This window comes from Hibiscus syriacus, unplaced genomic scaffold (assembly GCF_006381635.1).
Source record: "Hibiscus syriacus cultivar Baekdansim isolate YM2019G1 unplaced genomic scaffold, ASM638163v2 tig00110378_pilon, whole genome shotgun sequence".
Taxonomy (NCBI): Eukaryota; Viridiplantae; Streptophyta; class Magnoliopsida; order Malvales; family Malvaceae; genus Hibiscus; species Hibiscus syriacus.
In genome coordinates, this window is record NW_024062712.1 from 198,588 (window position 1) to 222,351 (window position 23,764).

General features: G+C 35.6%; 3 protein-coding genes and 1 pseudogene across 5 annotated transcripts; 1 reads left to right on the top strand and 3 right to left on the bottom strand.

Annotated features, from left to right (window-relative positions):
• The first annotated feature begins 8,207 nt into the window (after nt 1-8,207).
• LOC120121682 (succinate dehydrogenase [ubiquinone] iron-sulfur subunit 2, mitochondrial-like) lies at nt 8,208-9,430 on the top strand. The gene is made up of 2 exons (XM_039140990.1): nt 8,208-8,930; nt 9,115-9,430. Exons 1-2 carry the CDS (start codon nt 8,239-8,241, stop codon nt 9,290-9,292), a joined length of 870 nt encoding a protein of 289 aa, XP_038996921.1. The 5' UTR covers nt 8,208-8,238; the 3' UTR covers nt 9,293-9,430.
• Nucleotides 9,431-9,603: 173 nt separating this feature from the next.
• LOC120121678 (protein WVD2-like 7) lies at nt 9,604-23,106 on the bottom strand. 3 transcript variants are annotated; one of them, XM_039140986.1, is made up of 11 exons: nt 23,103-23,106; nt 12,618-12,724; nt 11,962-12,453; nt 11,698-11,841; nt 10,999-11,364; nt 10,860-10,918; nt 10,683-10,757; nt 10,493-10,595; nt 10,312-10,374; nt 10,131-10,238; nt 9,604-10,041 (listed from the first exon to the last, which is right to left on the bottom strand). In XM_039140986.1, the coding sequence occupies exons 2-11, from the start codon at nt 12,684-12,686 to the stop codon at nt 9,814-9,816; spliced, it is 1,707 nt and encodes a 568-aa protein (XP_038996917.1). In that variant the 5' UTR covers nt 12,687-12,724; nt 23,103-23,106; the 3' UTR covers nt 9,604-9,813. The 3 variants fall into 3 exon arrangements, with proteins under 3 accessions (XP_038996917.1, XP_038996916.1, XP_038996918.1); XM_039140985.1 differs by lacking the exon at nt 23,103-23,106 and having other exon boundaries at nt 12,618-12,740; XM_039140987.1 differs by lacking the exons at nt 11,698-11,841; nt 23,103-23,106 and having other exon boundaries at nt 12,618-12,740.
• Nucleotides 14,200-18,677, bottom strand: LOC120121677 (annotated as a pseudogene).
• On the bottom strand, nt 20,313-22,763 carry LOC120121681 (alpha-soluble NSF attachment protein 2-like). Its single transcript, XM_039140989.1, has 9 exons — nt 22,604-22,763; nt 22,211-22,260; nt 22,037-22,109; nt 21,871-21,950; nt 21,453-21,604; nt 21,165-21,324; nt 21,025-21,072; nt 20,702-20,782; nt 20,313-20,561 (listed from the first exon to the last, which is right to left on the bottom strand). Exons 1-9 carry the CDS (start codon nt 22,746-22,748, stop codon nt 20,481-20,483), a joined length of 870 nt encoding a protein of 289 aa, XP_038996920.1. The 5' UTR covers nt 22,749-22,763; the 3' UTR covers nt 20,313-20,480.
• Nucleotides 23,107-23,764: the final 658 nt, after the last annotated feature.

A 23,764-nucleotide genomic window follows, 5' to 3' on the forward strand; every position in this document is an offset into this window, starting at 1 on the left:
CGAGGAGGCAATAAACAACTCATATGTTTCACTGTGGATGCTGACGATGCAAGAAGAAATTGAAGCCTTTCATAAAAATAATACATGGGACCTTGTGCCACTACCACAAGGAAGGAAACCAATTGGTAACAAATGAGTCTTCAAAATCAAGCGAAATGGTGACGATCAAGTTGAGAGGTATCGTGCAAGACTGATGGTCAAAGGATATGCTCAAAAAGAAGGTATTGATTTCAATGAAATATTTTTTCACGTGGTTCGACTAACAAAAGTTCGAGTAATTTTGACAATGTGTGCTACATTGAACTTACATCTAGAGCAACTATATGTTAAAATAGCTTTTATTCATTGAAATTTTGAAGAAGAGATTTACATGCTCCAGCCTGAAGGTTTTGAAGAAAAAGAAAAGAAGAACTTAGTTTGCAGGTTGAACAAATCTATGTACGGTCTAAAGCAGGCGCCGAGGTGTTGGTATAAGAGATTTGATTCATTCATTATGTGCCTTGGATACAACAGACTTAATGCAGACCCTTGTGCTTATTTCAAGAGGTCTGGTGATAACGATTTTGTTATATTGTTGTTGTATGTGGATGACATGTTGGTTGTAGGACCTAACAAAGATCATATTAATGAATTGAAGGCACAACTGGCTAGGGAATTTGAAATGAAGGACTTGGATCAGTAAACAAGATTATAGGGATGTAAATTCACCGAGACATGAGTAATAGGAAGATTTGGTTTTCACAAAAGAATTACTTAAAGAAGATCTTGTCACGATTTAATATGCAATATTGTAAGCTAATTTCTACCCCTCTTTCTATTAACTTCAAATTATCCTCCAGTATGAGTCCTAGCAGTGAAGAAGAGAGGATGAAGATGTCTCGAGTGCCGTATGCATCTGGCAGTGGGAAATTTTATGTTCGCTATGATATGCACAAGACCATACGTTGCACAAGCAGTGGGAGTGGTTAGTCGGTATATGGCGAATCCAGGCAAAGAGCATTGGAATACAGTAAAGAGGATCCTAAGATACATCAAAGGGACCTCAAATGTTGCATTGTGTTACGGAGGATCAAACTTACTTATCAATGGGTATGTTGATTCTGATTATGCAGAGGATTTGGATAAAAGCAAATCTACTACATGATATGTGTTTAAAGTTGCTGGTGGAGCTGTAAGCTGGGTTTCAAAATTGCAGTCAGTTGTGGCTACATCCACAACAAAGGCATAATATGTAGCAACTACACAAGCCAGTAAAGAAGCAATTTGGTTGAAGATGCTATTGGAGGAGCTTGGGCACAATCGAGAGTATGTCTCTCTATTTTGTGATAGTCAAAGTGCCTTGCATCTAGCAAGGAATCTAACATTTCATTCATGGACAAAGCACATGCGAGTTCAGTACCATTTCATTCATGAAAGGGTGAAAGAAGGGACGGTAGATACACAGAAAATCCATACCAAAGACAATATAGCAGATTTCATGACGAAGGCGATCAATGTTGATAAATTTACTTGGTGTCGATCCTTTTGTGGTCTGTCAGAGACGTAAGCAACATGATGGTACAAGGTAGAAAGAATGGTGTGAAGATATGATTGTTCAAATCAAATCTTCAAGTTGGAGATTGTTAAAATTGAGGCACATGCACCGAAAGTGCATGAAAAACAAAATAAAGAAATGAATTAAAAAAGGGGGCACCGAAAGGTGCAGATTTTGTTGAAAAAAATGGTAAAATCCTAAATTTTAGTTATTGTAATTTAAGGTATTTACAAATTAGTCCTTAAGCTTCAATTATAAATACCCTAGTTCATTTAGCTTCAAAATCATCCCAAAGCATTCTAGTTTTCTTCCAATACTAGAGAATTTAGAGATTTTCTTGAGAGTTGTTTTCTCTTTTTTATCAAGAGATAATTGTCATTATTTTCTCCTTGGTAGATCGAGAGAAGTTGTAATTCATATTTTCTAATAGTGAAATTCTTCTACTGTTGCCTGTGGTTTTTACCCTATATTATTTAAGGGTTTTTCACGTAAAATTTGTGTCTTCTTTTATCTTTATTTTTATTTTATCAAATTATCAGTTGTTATTTTGCTCTATTCGATAGCCGTCTTTCGCAATACGAATTGGTCTCTCGCCTTTGAACGAGCATCCCGGCGGGTCTAAGTTCCCATTTGATTCGCTAATATTATTAATTATGTCCGACAACCTTTCACCAGGTTTTACGTTGCCACCTCCGTTTCCTAACTTAAAGCTGCCTCTGCAAAACTTCTTAGACTTCAACTTCATCATCTCTGTCTTAAAGTTCTTAGCAGGTATAGGTGGGAAGAGAAAGTATTAGGGGGGTTATATAATAGAAGACAAAGTGATAAGAAGTAGCACATGGGGTGTTGTGTGCCTACGCCTATGCAACAAGCTTGCTTGATTGGCGGGCCCAACCCTTAACGCACATAATCGAAAAACATAGGTCGACTGCTAAACATTATTTTGCTGATTCAATTCATGCACTTTAGGAATATTATTTTGGTTGGATTTTTGGAATAATACAACATATCCCTCCGTATGTTTACATATAAGTAACGTTTATTGGTTATTGATAATATATATGTATATAATTTAGAGACATAATTAATTAAATATAAAATTTTAAGAAGAATGATATTTACTTTTACTATTAAGATTGTTTAATATATATATAATCAATGTGGTTGGTTCAAGTGATAATCAACTTGATATCGTTTAAGCAAGTCTCAAGTTCGAGTTCTTGTATATGTAGAAAATTCTCGTTCGGAGACTCACCAACCAAAAGTAAGTGTACAACAAGAGTTGGTCCATATTAATCAGGGTAAAGTCTTGGAATAGCCATATATATATATATATATATATATATGATAAATTGAGAGAATGAAATTGAGATAAAGAAGCACATAAAAAATTAGATAATGTAATAATTTTACTTAAGGACCCTCCCCCATTTTTCTATATCAAGTTGTTAAATCATGGGTTTCGTAAAATAATTATTAAATTAATTATTTGAAGATTTGTTTCTAGCCAATTTTTTTATGTTAATAATCTTTAAAATATGTGGTTAAAAAATTTTAATTGATATTTTTTATTCTTTTTAAATTATGGGTCGTTAAATATTTATTAGGAGCGAAATTTTTCATTCCCCTCTTGGTAGTCATTGTTAAAAAATATTCACATTTAATTAGTTTGAGAAATCAAATAGAAACAAACGTTTCACCTATCTATTGCATAAAATTATATATAAACTCTTTGTATTATTGTACATAGACTTTGGTTTTCACACTTTTAGTTTTTTTTTTGGGTTAAAATTTTTTTAAGTCAGGATAGTTTTTTCACTTCAAGGTCATGTCATACATAAGGTCTAATTAGGATTTATATAAAAATTTATATATTACGCGTCAAGAGTGACGGTGGTATGATTCAAATTTAATCTTGCAAGCTCAAATTATTGACTTCCAATCACATGTACCAACAGTCGTTAGTTTCATATTTTTCTATTAATTTAATTTCTCTATTTTTCATATTTAAAAGTTTAAATTTAATTGTTACTATCATTAAATTTAAATCCATTTACATTTTAAACTAACAAATATTAATTTGACGATCGTATTAAAACATGTTGTAACTAACTTGAATTTAATAAAATAAAATAATTCTTTTAGCAAATAGACTAATTTTGAAATGGTACGAAAGTAATCAATTAATTATATATTTAGAAGTAATTGGTGAGTAACTAAACTTGTGCTTGAATTTGAATTCAACTGACTCCACTAAAAAAAAACTCTTTCCACAATTACTTTTTCTCTGCAGCAGCAGTTATTTTTTATCGTTAGTTACACAATTTTCTACCTCTCACACGGTCATTTTTCTGTACTGTTGTTCTTCTTTTCCATTAATTTTTATCTATTTTTACTAGTTTTCAATTATAGCTTAACATATTTTAATCATAATGTTTTTCTTGACTTTTTTTTTTAAAAGATATCATAGTTATCGATATTTTTGTAATTTCGGTATAAATTTCTTGTATTGGCCTTCTTCTAAGTCTATGTTTCTACGTGCTTTCATAGTTGGTTGCTTTCCCGATGTCTAGTATCATTGTTTGTTTGTCCATGAAGATTCGTTGGTTATCAAATAGCTCTGTCGGATGAGATTACCGTTAAGAGAGATTGTTTTTTTCATTTGTCTGTTTTGGATCTTCTTCAAGTTGTTTTCCTCCATGTTTAGTACTTGAGGCGTTGGAGTGATATGTTTATGTACGTCGCTACCTCAATTGTATACACATTTGCTTATCAAGCTATCACTAGTTGATCATTATTATATTTTACTTATGATAGTCACGATTGTATTTGTTCAATCTATATTTAGCACAATATTGTTCATGATGCTCTTGAGAAATGAATATATCATAGTTCTACTTTAAAAAAAAAAACTTTAATTGCTCTCATCTGTTCTATTGTTTCACGCTTTTTTATTAACTTAGGATGATTATAAACAATAATATTTGTTCTAAAGATTTTTAATCATTTGATAATAAATATTTAAAGATCCTACAATTGTTGGTGCTCTAACTCAAACTTTTAAAGATAACAATCATCTTTTAAACTATTTAAGTCACTTAATTCATATAATAAAATAATAATATATTTAAATATTTTTATAAGAAAAATCAACCCCAAATCAGATGGCCCAAGTAAAAAAAGTAATCTCTTTTGCCAACCCGTAAATAATACAATCAAAACCATGAATACAATAAATCGCAAACTTTATATTAATCTAAACATTGCTTGGTCAGCAACTAAGGAAGTATCATAAAAGATGACTATGAGATTTATTTTATAAATGGAAGGTGTAGTTGGACAATCTTTTTTAGTTAATAAAAAATATAGTTCTATACTTTAAATTTTTTTAAGAATGATCAAATTATAATTTTATCATTTTAGAGAGTCAAAAAACAATCCTACTATATACTAATTATAACTGTAAGGTGATCCCTAAAGAGGCATGTGCATCACAACACAGATTGTTGGTTTTGGTGTTTCGCGTACGCCACGGGCGGAGCACTCATAAGAGGGCTAAACTTGGTAAACCTAGGATCCTTTGGAAGAACTTACATGGAGCGACAACTGATGACTTTAGGAGTAAGATTATGTCTAATACAGGTTTTGGAACTACAAACTCAAATAATGTAGATATGTTATGGAAAAATATGGCATATTTCATCAGAGAGGTGGGCAAAAACACCCTTGGGTTGTCGACAGGGAAGGTCAAGGAGCATAAATAATCGTGGTGGTGGAACGACGAAGTCCAAACTAAGGTAAAGACAAAGCAAATTTGCTTTAAGGAGTATCTACAATGCAATGACGACGAAGAAAGATCGAGAGCTAAACAGATACAAGGAGGTGAAGCGGGAAGCCAAGAAAACGGTGGCTAAAGCAAAGGATAAGGCATACGAGGAAATGTACAAGAGATTAGACACCAAGGAATGACAAAACGACATCTTCAGGCTAGAAAAATCCAGGGAGAATAGGAAAAAGGATCTAGGTAGCATTAGGTTTATTAAGGATAACAATGGTGTTCTTTTAGTGAAAGATCATTATATTAAGAGGGTTTGGGGTAGTTACTTCTTTGGCTTATTTAATGACGGTGCCTCTCCCTGTAGAGATAGTAACGTTGATGGGTCAGCCGACTATCATACTACGACCAATGAATGCCCTACAAGTAGGATTGAGTTTGAGGAAGTCAAAATGGGTCTTAGAAAGATGGGGGGACAAAGCTGTCGGCCCAGATCAAATTCCTATTACTGTGTGGTTGGCCCTAGGAGAAAAGGGAGTTAAGTGGTTGATCAACATCTTTAATATTATTTTAGAGACTGCCAAGATGCCAAAGGAGTGGTGAGAGTCTACGGTGATACCAATCTATAAGAATAAAGGAGATCCCCAACGTTGTGGAAACTACAGAGGTATTAAACTACTCAGCCATACCATAAAGCTATGGGAAAGGGTGATAGAAGCTACGTTGAGACAGGTTACTAGGGTTTCGGAAAACTAATTTGGCTTTATGCCAGACAGGTCTACTACGGAGGCGATTCATCTACTTCGACGGCTTATGGAGAAATATAGGGAAAAAATAGAGATCTTCACATGGCGTTCATTTACCTTGAGAAGGCGTATGATATTGTTCCTCGCGATACGATCTGGAAGACCTTGGAAACGAGACGGATCCCAACTGTTTATATCTGGGCGATTCGTGATATGTACTGTAGATCTACTACATACGTCAGGACTACAGTTGGCGATACCGAGGCATTCCCGGTGTAAATTGGACTCCACCAGGGGTCGGCTCTTAGCCCTTACATCTTCGCCTTGATTATGGAAGACATCTATTGTGCGACACCAGACGGTGTTCCATGGTGTATGCTTTTCGCTGACGACATTGTCCTAGTTTTTGAAACAAGAACTGAGCTAAATAGTAGACTGACTACCTGGAAGACTGCTTTGGAAGGAAAAGGTCTAAGGCTCAATATTGCAAAGACAGAGTATTTAAGTTTAAACTTCAGTGGGAACCAAAACGATGAAGATGTAGAGGTATGCATTGAAGGACACATTCTCCCCTCAAAGGATTGTTTCAAGTACCTAGGGTCTATGATACATAAAGATAGGGGTGTAGATGATGACGTTACACACCGTATAAAGGCAGGATGACTAAAGTGGAGGGCTACTACCGGCGTTTTGTGTGACAATAAGGTGTCTCTAAAACTTAAGGGAAAATTTTATAGAATGACAATAAGACCAGCTCTGCTGTATAGATCAGAATGTTGGACAATCAAGAAGGATCACGTAAGGAGGATGGAGGCCGCAGAAATGAGAATGCTTCGATGGGCATGTGGTAGGACTCTTTGGGATATGACACCAAACTCTACTATTAGGATGTCCTTGGGGTGGTGCTTGTATCCGAAAAATTGAGGGAGGGAAGATTACGGTGGTTTGGGCATGTCCTTAGGTGACAATCGTCAGATGCAGTCAGGAGGGTAGAGTCGATTACAGTCGATGGTGCCAGAAGGAGAGGACGACCAAGGCGAAAGTGGGAAGACTGCTTGATCTGATTTGAAGGATTTAGCCCTTACCGAGGACATGACTTCTGATAGGAAAGTATGGAGACTTAAGACCAGGGTAGCCGAGTAGTACGGGTCACATCCATAGGGTGTATCATATCTGTCTTCTTTTAATGTCTTTGTAGAAATTTCCATGACTTCTACTTTTTATACGTTTTTGTCATTGGAATTTATGAAGGCTTAGAACTAGAGTAGCGGAGAAGTGTTGCCTTAGTTTATGTTATAACCCATTTGACTTTATTCATTCACGTTGTTTGCTATCGTTGACTTCTGTGTATCATTCTCTTCATGTTTCATCTTTTTAATTTTAGATCTTACGTTTCTGTCTATATGCAGAGCTTTTTACGTAGGGATTACTTTGCAGGGATTACTTCCCATTACAGACGCACATATGTAGACTGCATATGAAGACTATTCAACTATGCATTTATTTATTTATTTATACATGCATTGCATTTTATCTTTATTTTTAATTTTCTAACTGCCGGAGGTCTTCCACGGAAGCTGCTCTCAACCTGGCGTTGGGGGCAACCTACTACCCTACCTCCCCCTTACCCCATTGTATATGAGAATAGGGTTTTGTTGTTGTTGTTGTTGCTTTTTAATAAGATAAGTTCAGTTCATTGGGTTGAATGCTCAGCCTAAATAAGTTTATATAATTGGATCCCAAAACCCAAATACTCCTTATAATTATTAGGGCTTAATTGATGCTATTCGGCCTTTGTTTTACTTCACATTAAAGTAAAGCCCACAGCCTCACAATTTCCAGTAATCGGCCACGTGTATAACTATTATTTGGGCTATGCTAAGGACACGCCTTGTAATATAATAGAAAGAAATGAATGCTCCACGACAAATCCACGAACACCCTTAAACTACGGTCCACATTCATCCACGTCATCAAACTTACTTTAAAAAGCGTATCCAATCCACGGCATTGCAGCTACCAAAACTGAAAGTCCCCAATATACGCCTCTTTATCCCCTAGCTGCCTCATTTAAAGCCTATTTCAGTCATTTAATAAATAGATAAAATAAAAAAGATCATCATAAATACTCATTTTTCAACCGCTCTTGCGCTTTTCTTTTCTGATTTTCATTTCGTCGAACAATGGCGACCAATTTGATTCGTCGAGCGATAAATATTAAATCGCGCGTGTCGTCGTCGACGGTTTATACGGAAGCCCCGGCGTCGAGGATGGTGTTGGACCGTCCCTACGCCAGCGAGGTTGAAGCTCAAAAGGTGGAACCGAAAGCCACCGGCGGTTCCAACATGAAAACCTTCCAAATTTACCGATGGAACCCGGAAAACCCCTCGAAACCCCAACTACAGGACTTCAAAATCGACTTAAAAGAATGCGGACCCATGGTGCTCGATGCCTTAATCAAGATCAAGAACGAGATGGATCCGACGCTCACTTTCCGTCGCTCCTGCCGTGAAGGAATCTGCGGTTCTTGTGCAATGAACATCGACGGTTGTAACGGGCTAGCTTGCCTTACCAAGATTGAATCTGGAGCGTCGGAGACGACGATTACGCCGTTGCCGCATATGTTTGTGATAAAAGATCTGGTGGTTGATATGACCAACTTTTATAATCAGTACAAGAGTATTGAGCCTTGGTTGAAGAGGAAGAATCCACCGCCTGCGGCGGGAAAAGAGATTCCGCAGTCTAGAAAGGATAGAGCGAAGTTGGATGGCATGTATGAGTGTATTTTGTGTGCTTGTTGCAGTACGAGCTGTCCAAGCTATTGGTGGAATCCTGAATCTTATTTGGGTCCTGCTGCTTTGCTTCACGCAAACAGGTAATCATAGTCATACTAATGATCATTTTGGGTTTTATTTTTTTTTAATTTGATGTTGTTGATGGTTTTTGGTATTTATTTGATTGGTTGACAGGAAAGAAGCTAGCTTTTGATTTCTTAATTTTTATGTTAATGGCGGTTTGTGTATTTATAAAGCTTCTTAACTATATGCTCTCAAATGCAGATGGATAAGTGACAGTCGTGACGAATACACAAAGGAGAGATTGGATGCCATAAACGACGAGTTTAAGCTGTATCGTTGCCATACAATATTGAACTGCGCTCGTGCTTGCCCCAAGGGTCTGAATCCAGGAAAACAGATCCAACACATCAAGCAGCTTCAGCTCACTGCTGGTGCTTAAAGTTTCATACTTTACAATAATTTGTTGTGTATTAAACCAGTTAATCTGGATTGTTTTTGTGAGGACTCCTTGATGCCAATAATTGTATTCTGTATTTAGAACCCTTGTTCATTTGGTATAATGCCAAATTTGATCATTTATAGCTAGTTTATGTATGTTAATGCTTATATGAGATCTAAACAGAAGAATTCCCTTTCACTTGTACATACTCCAGTTTCCATAATCTGTTTCAGATTTTTGAATGCACTTAAATTTCAATAAAATTCTTTAATAATAATTAATATTTAATGTAGTCTTAATCAATTTCTCAAGGCACATAAATGTTGTGGCAATATGTTATTAAATAGTAGTAATTACATAAAGAAATACTGCATACAAATATGAATTTGCTAAAGTTTGAAAGGGATTTTTTGTTTTACAGCCCCTGCATTTCATCCAATTCTAGACAACCTGCATTAGAATTTAGTGGTATAGTGGTATTCATACAACTGACGTGCGAAATTTTACAATCTTGTAAAGCCTTAAGCATTCTGGATATTTGGTGATGTATTCTCATGAGCAGTCATCGCGATTTGTGCAGCAAGAGAACGACCTAAAACTCTTTCTCTCTTTTCCGGGGCACGCATGAAGCAAGTGTTCTTAATTGAAGACTTCCGATGAGGGAGAGAGTTTTTTCTTTCGGAAATGCTTGCTTTGCTGGGAGTGGACTTTCTTCCTAGGGCAGGTGTTTCTGGTTTTGTGAATGTAACATATGAAGAGGAACAACAGAAAGTAAATAGGAATACTTTAGCTACGAATTAATATTATAGAACCAGGTCAAACAAAATAACTAGTTTACCTTTTGAATCTGATCTTTAGGTGTTCTTTCTTTATAAAAATCTGGCAATGGTCTTGCCTTGAAGCAAAAGCTTTGTCGTAGTTTCTTGAGTTCGGTCCCTGCTTTTTCCTGCAACAATATCTGTTAACTCAGATATGCTCTACTTGATATTTTCATCATTTGATCCTATAAAGAAAAAAACCTTGAGAGTTGTTCGCTGCTGTACTTTTTGTTCCTGAGTAACATTGAATTTCTCTTCAAGCCTCTGAAAAAAGATGGAGAAAATGACAAGCTTAATGAATTTATATAATTCATTGATGCACATCATATTCATCAGATATAAAACAATAAAGGTAAAGCAGATGGTTTATATTGAGACTTGCCTGTTTTCTTCTAGCAGCTCTTTCTTCAGTTCTCAAACTGAAGGATACAAATATACCAGGTGATTGTGATTTGTTTCTGCGGCCACTCAAAATCCTAGAACAACTGGCCGAAAAAAGCAACAAAAAAATTATGACTTCAACGTCCCTTTTGAAGAATTTGCAGTAATCAAAGAAAAAAAAGGTTTCTTACTCTGTAGGAAGAAAGCTCCATTTTCCGCAAGCTGTTTTGCTGATACTGGCTGAGGAATTAACCGGTGTTCTACCACTGTAATGCATGATGCATTTAATAAAGGGGTTTTAAAGATAAATTCCGAACATTTCCTATTTTCAATAACTAGAACCTTGTCATCGTTTTATATTGGATTACCTTCGGTTTTCGGACCAAGGGGTGGCTGAGGATTGTTTCGGTTTTCCACTAATAGAAACCTGCAGTAGATGAAAACCCTGTTTATCAAACATGGCAACAAGAACTAGACACAATAGTAAATTGTAAACGAAAATAGAACCTTGCTTGGAGTCCTTAAAGGTGTTGGACATTCTTTAGATGCTTTGGAGCTCGAATCAATTCTTGAACCATCGATCTTCCTGATGCTTGTGGAAGTTGATTTACTGAGTTCTTTTGCAGGGCTGAAGTTGATAGACTTGTGGCTTGATTTTGGTGTTGGTCTCTTTCTTTCAGATGTGTCAATTGCAGCAGACTTCTTGGCCATTGGGGTGAGATTGTTTCCATTATTGGGGTGAAGTGGAGCTTTGAATTTCGCAGGTGAAAATGGCACCTTTGATGTCCTTGCATTAGCTGACACCTTTGAAGAAGAATGTGAAGGTCTCCTCTTGCTTGTTACCTCATATTCATCTTGACTTGTTTTGCCATTCTGCATCACAGCAGCATAGCCGTAGACAGCCAAGTGAAATCTAATTCCCAAAATAATTTGATCTATGGACAAAATCGTTGTGGTATAGTAATGCCAGAGGAATCATTACCGCAAGGCATTGATTTTTGACGAAATGAAAGACATGGTAGAATCGTAATCATAGAATACAACCCTAATCGAAATGCATACATTTGTCTCGTACACTATGGGGATGGTCAGAAGTTATATATTTTACATCCCAGAGGGGCTATAATCGGAGATACCATTGTACATGGACATTGAAAATATTGAAATCAAAACAAAAAAAGTGGATATTTAGATGAACTTATTCACCTTAAGTAGAGGTTTCTCCATTTGAGTTCCTTCACTGAGTTCCAATTCTTTATCACATTCATTAGCTGACACCTTTGAGGAAGAAGAATGTGAAGGTTTCTTCTTGCTTGTTACCTCGGATTCTTCTTGATTTGTTTTACCATTCTGCATCACAGTAGCAACAATGTAAAGCTATCTAAAGCTTTTCATGTATTTAGAGAGGTATATCTTCATACTCATGTTCGAAAAGGTATCGAAAACAAAGAGTCGCATAGAATTGTTTACCTTAAGTAGAGGCTTCTCCATTTGAGTTCCTTCACTGAGCTCCAATTCTTTATTATCTATAATTTCAGCCTTACAAACAACCTCACTCTTTTCAAAAGATTGATTTTTCATGTTATTCTCCAAAAGAACTTGGGGTTCATCAACTGAAGCAGCTAGTATCCCCATATTTCTATTCTCAATCTTCACAAATTCAGAATTAGTCTCTTTACATTCATAAATGGAGCCAGTTTCTGGACCTTGAGCTTCAGTTTCAGTAGCATTAATGGTTGCACTGTTCTTGGCTTGTTCAAGCAAGGCGGCTGCTTTCCTAGCAGCAAGGGTCTTATAGTGAGCTTCAAAGAAAGCTTTCTTTTGAGCCACAGAACCAGGCCTTGCATATCTCTCAGCTTCTTCAACATATTTGTTATGAGAAAACGTAGACCATTTATCCCATGACAAGGATTCCGACATGAATCTCCCGAATGATATCGACTGTCCAAGAACTGGGTTTCCCTGGGAAAAAAATCAGAACCCATTTTTGAAAATTTGGAAGCTTTAAGTTGAGAAAATCTAAAGGAATGTCCATGAAAGCTTTACTGTAAAATCTAAAGGAAGAATCTTTACTGGTATTGAATGAATTATTAGCATAAATTTATATGATAATGAATGGAACTGACCTCCTTGGAATCATTGGGAATACCTGCAGTATAAGAAAATGGTTGCATGAGACAAGCTGAGTCTCCCATGTCTTTGCAAATATCTCCAAACAACAAATGACCCAAATCTTTAACAATTATTCTTTGCAGTGTCTCCCACAAAACTATTGAAGAAAGAGAATTTTCTTTCAAAAAAAAAAACAAACATTTAAATTTGAAATTCAAATGATAATAGCACTAGTGGAGATGAAAAAAAGTGCAAGTTGAGATTTTCTTATCTTATTTTATTATCTAAAGTGGGGTCAAAAACCCGAGCTTCCATGTTTAATTACAAAAGGACTTGGGTTTTTTTTTCATGTTTGGACCCACTTGTTGAAGAACCCCATGAAAATCTTTTAACGTCCATATTGTCGGGAATTTTTTTTGAATTTGAATACAGAACAAGAGCCCCCAACATGTTTTCAAGTTTGGTCTGGATTTTGCTTGGTTTTGATGTTTAAATTTGGAGCATTATTTTTGGCAGCATGTTTAACCAAGTTTGGCCACAACACAAGGTGAAGGGTGTTAGGTTTCCTTGGATGTTCCAAGTTGAACAACCTGTGGTTGAAACATAAAAAAATTATGTCCGCTTTTGGGGATTTAATTGTTGGGAATTCTTGCAAGTTTTGCTTACAATCTGTGCCATCAAAACCATCATTCTTCGAGTGAGTACAAATTTGAGTAGATATACTCTAGCTTTCAGGAAGGTGATAATGGCAATACATAATCTCAAGCATCCAATGCATGTAGTGTAGCTTACTCTAATTTTTTTTTGAATTAATCACTGATATCCGATATAATTAATCGACTAATCCATATCGGATACTGCAGAGGCGAGGGCGACCCTTCTAACCCAATTTGCTCCATTCGCAAACGCTTGTATTCGAACCCCTGACCTTACTTAAGGGACCTAGTACCTCATCTCACTAGACCAACTGATTGTTGGTAGCTTACTCTAATTCTAATATTAAGTTTCAATATTATCCTTTGCCAATTATCTTTTTATGGGTTAAATTCTGTTATTAGTCCTTGTACTATGCTCAAATTGCAGATTTAGTCCGTATACTCTAATTTGGTTATTTCTGATTCTTGTATTTTTAAATTTTACAATAACCATTGAATATGTTAAGTCCAATTTTGTCATTAGTCTTTTGTATTTTACATAAATTGTAATTTAGTTATCTATTCTTCAATTTGATCAAATTTAATCTTTGTAATTTAGTCTTTATACCATTTGGTTTAAAATTAAATTTTAAACTTTGAAAACACACAATTAAGTATGACTAAATTAGAGTACAAGGAATAAATTTATAACTTACACATGCTAAAGAGACTGATAAGAGAATTCAACCTTTTTTTCCCTCTATTCACATATTGTTGAAGAAAAGGAAAAAGTAAATAGACCTTCAAGAAGTAACATGTAGTAAGTTTAAATTCCAAGTCCCTTTTTCTATTTGGAATATACAAAAGTTCACCTTAAAAAGAGAAGTAACATCTAGCAAGAGTGAACAACTTTATCCATGATTTTATGATGCATTGGATGAAAAATATTACTATAGATGGTAACCTTCAAGAGTGCCCTAAGATTCCATGGCAAGCTTGAAATTACAATTCCCGAACAAAATTCAGATAAAAACTGCATGTCTATAAGTTACGTAAACAAGAAGAACAATTTCGACCAAAGATCCAATTTGTCTGGTAGAAAACGATTGAAACCTTGTATTGGCTTCCTACTGTGAAGTCTGTAATAAGATAGTTCTTCTGATCTCAAACTGTCATGATTCATATTCTCAGCTCTTTATTGCACTCAGGGCTTGCTTCAAACCTCTATTTCAAGTAATACTTCTTCTCGACAAACCACTCGTGTTGTTACAAAGATGCATCAGACTTTCGTGTTTGCCAACCACCGTCGTTCATCTTTAGGAATCCTGCATAAGATCTTCGCCGGTTTTTGTTATTTTTACCTTTCAGTGTTCCCTTGCTTCTGTAACTGGAAAACACTACTAACATGACTAATGTAAACCTATCCCGGAAAACACCCATAAAAGAATGATCCAGAACCTTAAAGTACTAAACAGTCCATTCGGGACTTTAGTTAGAGATGATTCTCGAGAATGATTTCCAAGTACCAGATCGCTTTTCATTTCGTTATTCTCAGCAAACATACCGAATTTCCTTGAACTTGTGACATCATTTGTTGTGTCCGATTTTGGATCAGATAAGGTGGTAGGGTCAGGGCAGTTTCTTCTCTTGTGATGCAGAAGCAGTGCTTCATTTAATGATTTTACACATTCGATACTGAGCAGGTCTCGTTGAAGTGAGTCCTCATCGGTTTTTTCAAGTGTTGAAGGATCAGGTGGGTCTGGAAACGTAGCCCAGCATCTATTTACCATATTGGCGTCTCTCCAGTTTGCCTTATCGAAGCTCCAATTCCCTACTTCAAATTCCAAGCCATAGTGGAAAACTCTGTACTTCACCCCGGGTTGAGGAACATAACCCGGATATATTAATATCTCACTGCTTACGGTATGCCGTAACTGCAACTGCATGATGAGACAATACTATTAAAATTAAACTCAAACAGCAAATCAATTCATCAAAGCATATTATCGTCTTTACTCAATATTCTTCTGACTTAAGGAATGTATTGCACTTTGCACATTAAGAGTTATCATTAGTTCCTGAGAAGTTGACTGAAAATGATACCTCGGCTGCACCGAATGAGTAGCCATACATTTCACTGATCCACCCGGATTCATATATATCTCCAGTTATGTTTGTTGCATAATGAGCTCTATCAGCTCGGACCTCCTCAGTTTTAAGCAACCATAGCAGAGCGAATTCCCGGAGATCATCAATATGCATGATTATAACACCTCCAACTTTGTCGCAAGCATCGGGATGGCGAGTATGAAGTTTTGCAAGTTCATTGTCGCAGCCAATAAGGTACCTATCATGCAAAGCCATAAAATAAGTAAAGCAAGTTCACACAAACGCAGAAGGGATAACATTCACAAAGGGTAATCTGGAAATAATTTGAAGAAAAACATTATTCTTTGTTCTCCTCAACTTACTCGTAAGGGGTTGAAACTGGTCGACCGCGTGCTGCATTGAACTCCCATGGTGTAATTGGGCCTCTCAATATCATGTCAGCATCAAGAATAACTATGTATTCTGCATCAGTATTTACATGGTTGAGCCAGTGAACAACAGCAGCTGGTTTATTAATTGCGGGATACCTGAAATGGATCGAGCAACAACAAGTGTCATATGTTAAAGGAAATGGCTATTCCAGTGACTCGATTTAGGAAGCAGGTTGGTCCTCGAAACATGTCAAAGCTAACAAACTCCAAATCGACCACACTAGTTTTCAAGGCTTAAACAATTATATAATCCTAGAATCAAGCCAAACGTCAGTTCAAAACTAATAAGACACTAGACTAACACCAAGTATAGCATGAGCCAGAAGAACTATTAAATAAGAATAATCCAACAATTGAGAGTTTTCCAAAGAAAATAACAATAGATCTAGAATTACCAGTCGCCTGTGAGTGGATGACGGCTCATCGAAGGGACATAATGAGTGGGTGCCAGGTCATGGCCTTTATAATGCTTTAACTCTTCATCTGTACAGCTGAGAAGACGTGTGATATTTCCGGGCTGGCCACTGAGGTGAAAACTGTGCATGAGTCCTACAGTCTGCCAATCAAAGTAAGGAATACATTCCGTAGAAAAGAGCGTGTGAATTTTCGGATATGGTTTTGTGGGTTCATCTATTTCTTTCCGCTCTTCAGCCACCTCAAATTGTACCCTAGGAGGAGTGGGAAGCTTCGGCTGAGTTAGTTCCGCGAAAGTTTTACTTTTCAAAAAGCTTAGATATTTTGACCACTTTGGCTTCAGGCATCCATTTCTGGCATGTTGTAAGAGAAGGCCCTCATTCAAAGTATTAATACACTCTATACTCAAAAATAAGCCACGCCTTTTATTCGGATCCGATTCCATAGCTTTCACCTGCATAAAGAAATGATATACTGTAACAGGAAAGTTGTAGATGCCATAAAACGGTTTTATAAGTCCAATCATCATTAGTTATAATCCACAGTGTTTAGTATACGAATAAAGCAAATGCCATGCATTAAATTTAATTGTAAGAAAGAAATGCATTACATGAAAATAAAAACAAGAACTTAAGCAGGCATTGTAGTGATTCATTCATTTGAGAAGAGGTTAACATACTTCTCGAGGATAAGGAGGTTCGGGAAAGAGTCGCCCACAATCATAAACAATACCATCTTCATGGTGTTGTAATTTAGAGAAAGACCAGTTTCCCACACTAAATGGCAAGCCGTAATGTAGAAGAATAGGCTCAACACCTGGTTGTGGAGTATATCCCGGGTAGATCATCAAGTCGTTGTTGATCTTATGTCTAAGTCCAACCTGAAAAACAAAGAACATAACCGTAAACAAAGATGGATATAAAGATATCACGAACAGCACAGCTGAAGGAGAAAAATCTTTTTGTTCTTATATGTGGGGTAAAATAATCAAAACAACGTACTTCTGCTGCACCAAACGAGTAACCATACATCTCACTAATCCAGCCTGTTCCATAGATGTCACCAGTTATATTAGTCCCCCAGTGAGCTCGGTCTTCACGTACTTCTTCAGTCTTGGAAAGCCACAAAGGTGCCAGAGCTCGAAGATCATCTATATGCATGGCTAAAAGGCCACCAACCTTTTCACAAAGTTCCGGGTGCTTCGTGTGCAATTTCGCCAGAATATTATCACATCCTATCAAGTACCTGAAATACCAAACAATTACAAATATCTAAAGTTAGAACATAGAAAAATGAATGTTGAAGCAGTGTCACAAGTACAATCCTCCGTTTAGGCTTACTTTGCATAAACGAATGAAAAGTTTAGTACCCGTAATAAGCAGCAACAGGCCTGCCTCGCTCCGCGCCAAGTTCCCAAGGTATAATTGGACCGCGAAGGATCATGTCCGCATCCAAAATTACGACCCAATCAACATTCTGTGCATCTTTACTATGTTTTAGCCAGTGGACAACTCCAGCAGGCTTGTTAATTGCAGGATACCTGCAGACTTAAAAGAAGAAAATGTCTGTTATTCCGCCTGTAAGTTCTTCCATGGCTCGAACGGAAAATACTCTAAAAGCTTCTTTGATTCAAATCAAGTGAAAATTCGGAAAAGCGATGGAATCCATAATCAACTCGTTAGTCTTTACTCCATACAAAGACATAATTGAATCAAAAGCAATATATGCTAGAAGGAATGTTAAGTGAAGATGAAATATTGGAAGATATTTATCACTCTTGAAGATTTAAACGTATGAAACAAGATAAGATTCACTACAACACTATTTCATACACAACATAAGATTCACTACAACACTATTTCATACACAACATATACTTTGTTTCAATTAAAAGAAATAAACTTTCAATCTCTAATTTGATTCATCACAATGTCTTAAAAATTCAAGACTTTATATCAAACACCTGATTAGCATCAATTAAAAGAAAGTGTGACCAAAAGACAACCCAAACTTAAACAAAGAGAAAAAAAAATGCTAAAAAAGGGGGGGGGGTTAAAAGGCAGAAACCTTTACCAGTCACCAGTTTTTGGATGTCTACTCATAGAGGGGACTTCAAGAGTAGGAGCCAAATGCATCCCTTTATAAATCATTTTCTCCTCCTCCGTACAGCTGAGTAACCGGGTCACTGGTCCGGGTTGCCGGGCTTTCCTGAAGCTGTGCATGAATCCAACCGTTTGCCAGTCAAAGTAGTTCTGGCATTCCACGGAGAACAAAGTCTGGATCCTATATGGAGCCTGAAGATCCGGTTTTTGACCCGAAATGGAACCACCCAAAAAGCTCAGTAATATAATGAAAGCTAAGAATCTAGCCATTGGAGGCGTGAATCTGAGAGCCTGATTAAAAATGGGTAGTCTCCAAAAGATCTGAATTTCATGAGCAGATTGTAATAAGTCAAAACGTTGAAAAAAAAATCTACATTTTTATAGGCAGCTCATGAACAGAGAACATGGAGGCAACGAAATGGTATTAAAAAAATGGAAAGATTCTCTGAGCTAACTGAAAATTAAATCTTTTTAAAAATTTGGTAAAATAATAATCACGAATATAACAAGTGTCGATCTCATTAAAAGAAAGTTAAAATCAAGTGTTAAATGATATCAAGTGATTGTTGTTTCATTATTGCACGACACTTCACTGCCTAACTTAAAACAGTTCAACTTTAAAAGACGTTGCCTTTATTAGATTTCTTTTCTCTTTTACGTTTTCAAAATTGTTTTTCATTTTTTAAGAAAGTATAAAAATCCAAAATTAAGATCTCCATTTTTTTAATAACAAATTGTTCTCAAATTAAGTATTAAAGTTTAATATAATTATATATATATATATATATATATATATATATATATATATATTACTAAGATTATGTACTTAATTGTTTGATAAACAGTAAATCTTAGGTTTTAATGTTTTTAAGGTTCGAGTTTGAGTTTCAATTGAGTAAAATTTAAGTTTTTTTTTTATTATTTTGAGCTTTTACTAGCTTAGAGATCTTCAAAGGCAATACACTATCCAAGTTCAGCAAGCTCGTAGCGTGGCTGAAGAAAAGGAATCGTAAATCAGATGTATGTGTTTTCATTAAGTATTCTTTCGTTCAAGAAAGAGCTGTAGAAGTATGGGATTTTTTTTACGAACATCGGTTGCTGTTGAATGGTTACTGCATCGTCATCGAAACTAGGGCCATACCGGAGGGTAGTACTTGTGTCTATGTGATAGCAAGCATCCCGAGTTTGACGATGATCGGTTGGTTGTGAGATGTTGTTACAATCTGATGTCGGTCTTTAAAGATTGGGCAGTGGTGCTGTGTGATTTTTAAACATGTCAGGACAACGAAGGCGGACATACTGCAGTCTAAGATAGAGTGAGATTAATAGCTTCCTTCTTTTGTTATTAAAACACTGTATAATGGGACACAGTAAATCTCTGCTGCTCTCGAGAGTCCATTCTTGTGGATTTGAAATACTACTGATTTTTTTGTATACACAAAGCTATCAGCTTGAAATTTGAATCTAAAAAAAATTTGCGGCTCGCGACCAGCAAATCAAGTCGAACTCCTTTTTAGACTTTTTCAATCGAGTCGAACTCAATAATACTCATCTCAATTCAACTCATTTACAACCCTAATTAAGGTAATGCATCTTAGGGTTTTTTGTTTTTGAAATAATAATTTTTTCAAAATGAATAATTCCCACATTGACCTCGAAATCATTTCGAATTCATTTAATAATGATTTCTCCTAACAATAATCATACATTTAATTTTTACAATTAATAAAATAATAATAATAATAATAATAATACGAATATTTATATTCTTAATTATTTTTTATAATTAAGATATTATAATATCTTATTGGTTTTATTAATAAATAAATTTCTTTTAAATTTGATTTTTTTGGTACAAAAGATAACATAAACCTACACAAATATCATAACAGTTCAGTTCGTTCATGCTATTGATGAGTATAAGATAAACTCTTCAAAGGTTAACGAGGATCAATACATGAAAAAACTTCTGAAAATTGAACATTTTCATATCGGACGAACCGAAGCCAATAAAATAGGAGCAAAAACAGCACACTATAATCATCAGCCAAGTTTCAAAAATTTAAAGCCAAACAAGTAAAACATTTCCTAAACCAATAGTTTTATTATACTCACACAGACAATGCAAAGCAATCCATTAAAAAAAACCTGGGAAACAATGGCGATTATCACAAAGCGAAGCTCTTTTAGGTAAGATCATCTTCTTCCAGTTCTTTAGCTTTCAGCCTTTCCTTCACTCGAAGTAAAAGGGTCGTCTTCCAAGAATCCTGCATAGCATTATACAGAAACAGCAAGAACGTTAGAATTCTATTTTTAGGGGTCAGAACCCGAATTGAATGTTGCCCCTGGACCACTCCAGCCAGACAACTGGTTCATCCAAATATGAGGCATTAGGAGATAGATGTACCAATGGGGTCATGCTATGAAATTCCTTGACAACTTCTGTAAACTTCGTGACATCTTCCTCGTCAAGAGCAGAAGCAATGTCCTGTCACAGAAAGCATGAGTTCATTAGGATCATCAGCTAAAGGAAATGTACAACGGAAGATATCATCAGCTAAAGCACATTAAGTATAGAAAGATGGAAGAGTAAAATGAATGGAAAAAGTGCAATAACAGATGAAGCATCTTTAAGCAAGAGCCAAAAGAACTAAAAAAATCCCAGCAACTCCTTTAGTACTAGAAAAAGATAAATTATGAAAGAATAAGCTGTTTCTAATGATAACTTACAGCCAATAATCTGTACTCTCGTGTTCCAGAGAAAGTTGGATCCAGATCCTGAAGAAAGCAAATGAAGATATAAGTTTAACATAACCAATTTACATTAAAAGGTTAATGTGTAACAATGCAAAAAGAGGCAAAATTTCAACATGATATCGCTCCAATGCATTGGTGATTGCCACAACATCACTTTTGCAGAGTTGACAAATGCCAGCATTAAGAAGATGCCCTTTAACTCCATACTTCAGCAAGTTATTGGTGAGTGATTGACGTGCTATCTCTTCATAGATCCCAATGGCTTTTTGGTATCTGGAGAAAAATCAGAACTCAGAAGTAGACTTTAGCATGAGGGAAAACATTTATTCAATGGTGTTAGCAAAGTAAGATGAAACAAATGCATTGCAAGAACAATGTCAAGAAGATGCAAGTATGCTCACTGTTCTATCTGAGCAGCAAACTGTGCAACTTTCAGTTTGCATTGATTGGCAGAAGAAGATACTTCTTCGTTTTGGAAGAAATCAGCAGCCTTCTCAAAATAATCCATGGCCTGCTCGATGTTCTGTTCAGACTCGTATAATTCAGCAATTTCCTGCAAGAAATAGAAGCACTCGTGTTTATAAATAGCTGAGAAACGTCATCATAGAGGGTCGAGGATGCTGTAAGAAACAATAACAATACTACTAAAAAACAAATCATAGAGGGTTAAACACTTGCAGAGAGACTGTTAATGAAGATCAAGGGAACAACAGAAACCAAATAAAAAAGAATGAAAACGAAAAATGATCACTACAAATTTCTGCTTAACTAAACTGAAGTAAACTATAATCAATAAAATCTCTTTTCGTCAATTCATACCTTATAATACCTTGCAGCCATGCTTAGCCTTCCAATATCACAAAACAAGTTCACTGCTTGCTGAAAGCAAGATATAGCCTCTGTAGGAACACAATCTAGTCAGAGGCATATACATTAAATCTTTGTCGAAGGATTCGGACCGTGAAACCATTCAGTCCACACTTACCCTTTGTAGCTGTTTTCTTATAGCACTGAGCAGCATTAACATAAGCTTGAGCTGCTTCATGTTTGCTTTCAGACTACAGATCATTAAAAAACAAACAAGAATCAAATTAAATCTTAGAAGATAATTCAATTACTTAGAAGCAAGAACCAGATGCTATTACTCCGAACTGCTTACTTTCAAGTGGCAATTCACCAATTTTACATAAGTTGATCCCGCTTTGTCCCCTTGAGAAAAGGAAAATGTAAAGAGATTAAAAAAATACAATTTTTTACAAGAATCATTGAACTTAAACGTAATTAATCAATAATCTGATCCTAGAAAAGAAAAGCCTAAATTTCAAATTTACTAACTGAACCAAAACGTAATTAATCGGTTATTGACGAAAATGTAACTAAAAAGCTACAGTGATCAGTAAACTAAACCAGAAAATAACAAATTAAAATTTAAGGAAATGAAGAATAAAGAAAATCCCAAATTGAAGGAATTAGGATGATTGAGAAAAATAACCCAAAAAAATACTCAAGAAAACGAACATATAATAAATAAGAAAAAAGGATTGCAAAGTACAGGATTTGGCAAGCTTGAAGCAATTGGCGGCTTTATCAAATAAATCGGCGGCGTCTTCATATTTAGAACCAAACAAGCCCCAGCTCTTCAGCTTTTTCTCAGCCTTTTTCACGAATTCTTCGCCTCTCGCTAATTGATCTCCCATTGTTTTCCTCTTTATTCTCCTCCTTTGATTTGACGGAAACCAATTTAAGATAGCAATAGGCCTGTAAACGAACCGAACGCACATGAACGGAGGTATGTTCATGTTCGTTCATTTAATAAATAAACGAACATAAACGAACACGAACATAAACGAACAATTTTTTTTTTGTTCATGTTCGTTTATTAAGGAATATAACTTGTTCATGTTCGTTCATTTAATAAATAAACGAACATAAACGAACACGAACATAAACGAACACGAACATAAATGAACACGAACATAAACGAACATAAACGTTGGAGACCCTACCTTCCATTGTTCTTTCATGAAAAATAGTCGACAATGCAAATCAACCAAATCTACAGTGATAAATAGCGTAAGAGCTGATTAGCAGTGATGAAATGTTTGAAGATACCAAATATTTCGATCGATCTTTTAAAGATATTAAATGATTCACACGACTTTAATTTAACGCTATAACATTTATCTTAGTGGTCCATGATTACATATGAGCAATCATTTTCCACTACGTTATTCTAATAAATTCGTTGGCTAAAAGTTTTGTGACATCAATGTCAGACTTTAGTGAGGTTTGTTAATAATGGTCATTTCCGTTGGCAGAGTAGAAAATTTAATAGCATAAAGATTTCGAACGGTACAAATTGGACTACAAGGCAATAACATAGATCCGAAATCCCTTCGATGCTACATATTGTAACTGATATTATTGCTAAACACCATTCAAAGTTTTAACGTACCTAAAGTCTACTCCACAACTAAAGGCCACACAAGAACTATGAAAACAAAAGTTCATTGTCAAAATGTATTTTCTACTTATTAATGTGTTCTTTTTGAAAAACCCATTACTTCCGCTATTACACTCTTTTTCAAAAATTGCATAGAAACCTTTGTTTTGTTTATGACAATTCTATATATTTTTCTCTTTACTGATGCTCATATACTTCCGATTATTACATTTATCTTCCCATCTATTTCTAGAAAGAAGTATGATGTTT

Bases quoted from the DNA above. Each gene is read 5' to 3' on its own strand.
- LOC120121678 (XM_039140986.1), bottom strand. From the start codon at position 12,686: ATGGGAGACTCAGCTTGTCTCATGCAACCATTTTCTTATACTGCAGGT. The intron at 11,842-11,961 runs GTAAACAATTCT...ACTGTGATGCAG, and splicing joins TGGAGAAGCCTCTACTTAAG to AATGGTAAAACAAATCAAGA. The intron at 11,365-11,697 runs GTGAATAAGTTC...GCTGTGATGCAG, and splicing joins TGGAGAAACCTCTACTTAAG to AATGGCAAAACAAGTCAAGA.
- LOC120121682 (XM_039140990.1), top strand. From the start codon at position 8,239: ATGGCGACCAATTTGATTCGTCGAGCGATAAATATTAAATCGCGCGTG. The intron at 8,931-9,114 runs GTAATCATAGTC...TCTCAAATGCAG, and splicing joins GCTTTGCTTCACGCAAACAG to ATGGATAAGTGACAGTCGTG.
- LOC120121681 (XM_039140989.1), bottom strand. From the start codon at position 22,748: ATGGGAGATCAATTAGCGAGAGGCGAAGAATTCGTGAAAAAGGCTGAG. The intron at 22,110-22,210 runs GTAAGCAGTTCG...AATGATCTGTAG, and splicing joins TGGTGAATTGCCACTTGAAA to TCTGAAAGCAAACATGAAGC. The intron at 21,605-21,870 runs GTATGAATTGAC...TATTTCTTGCAG, and splicing joins TGGCTGCAAGGTATTATAAG to GAAATTGCTGAATTATACGA.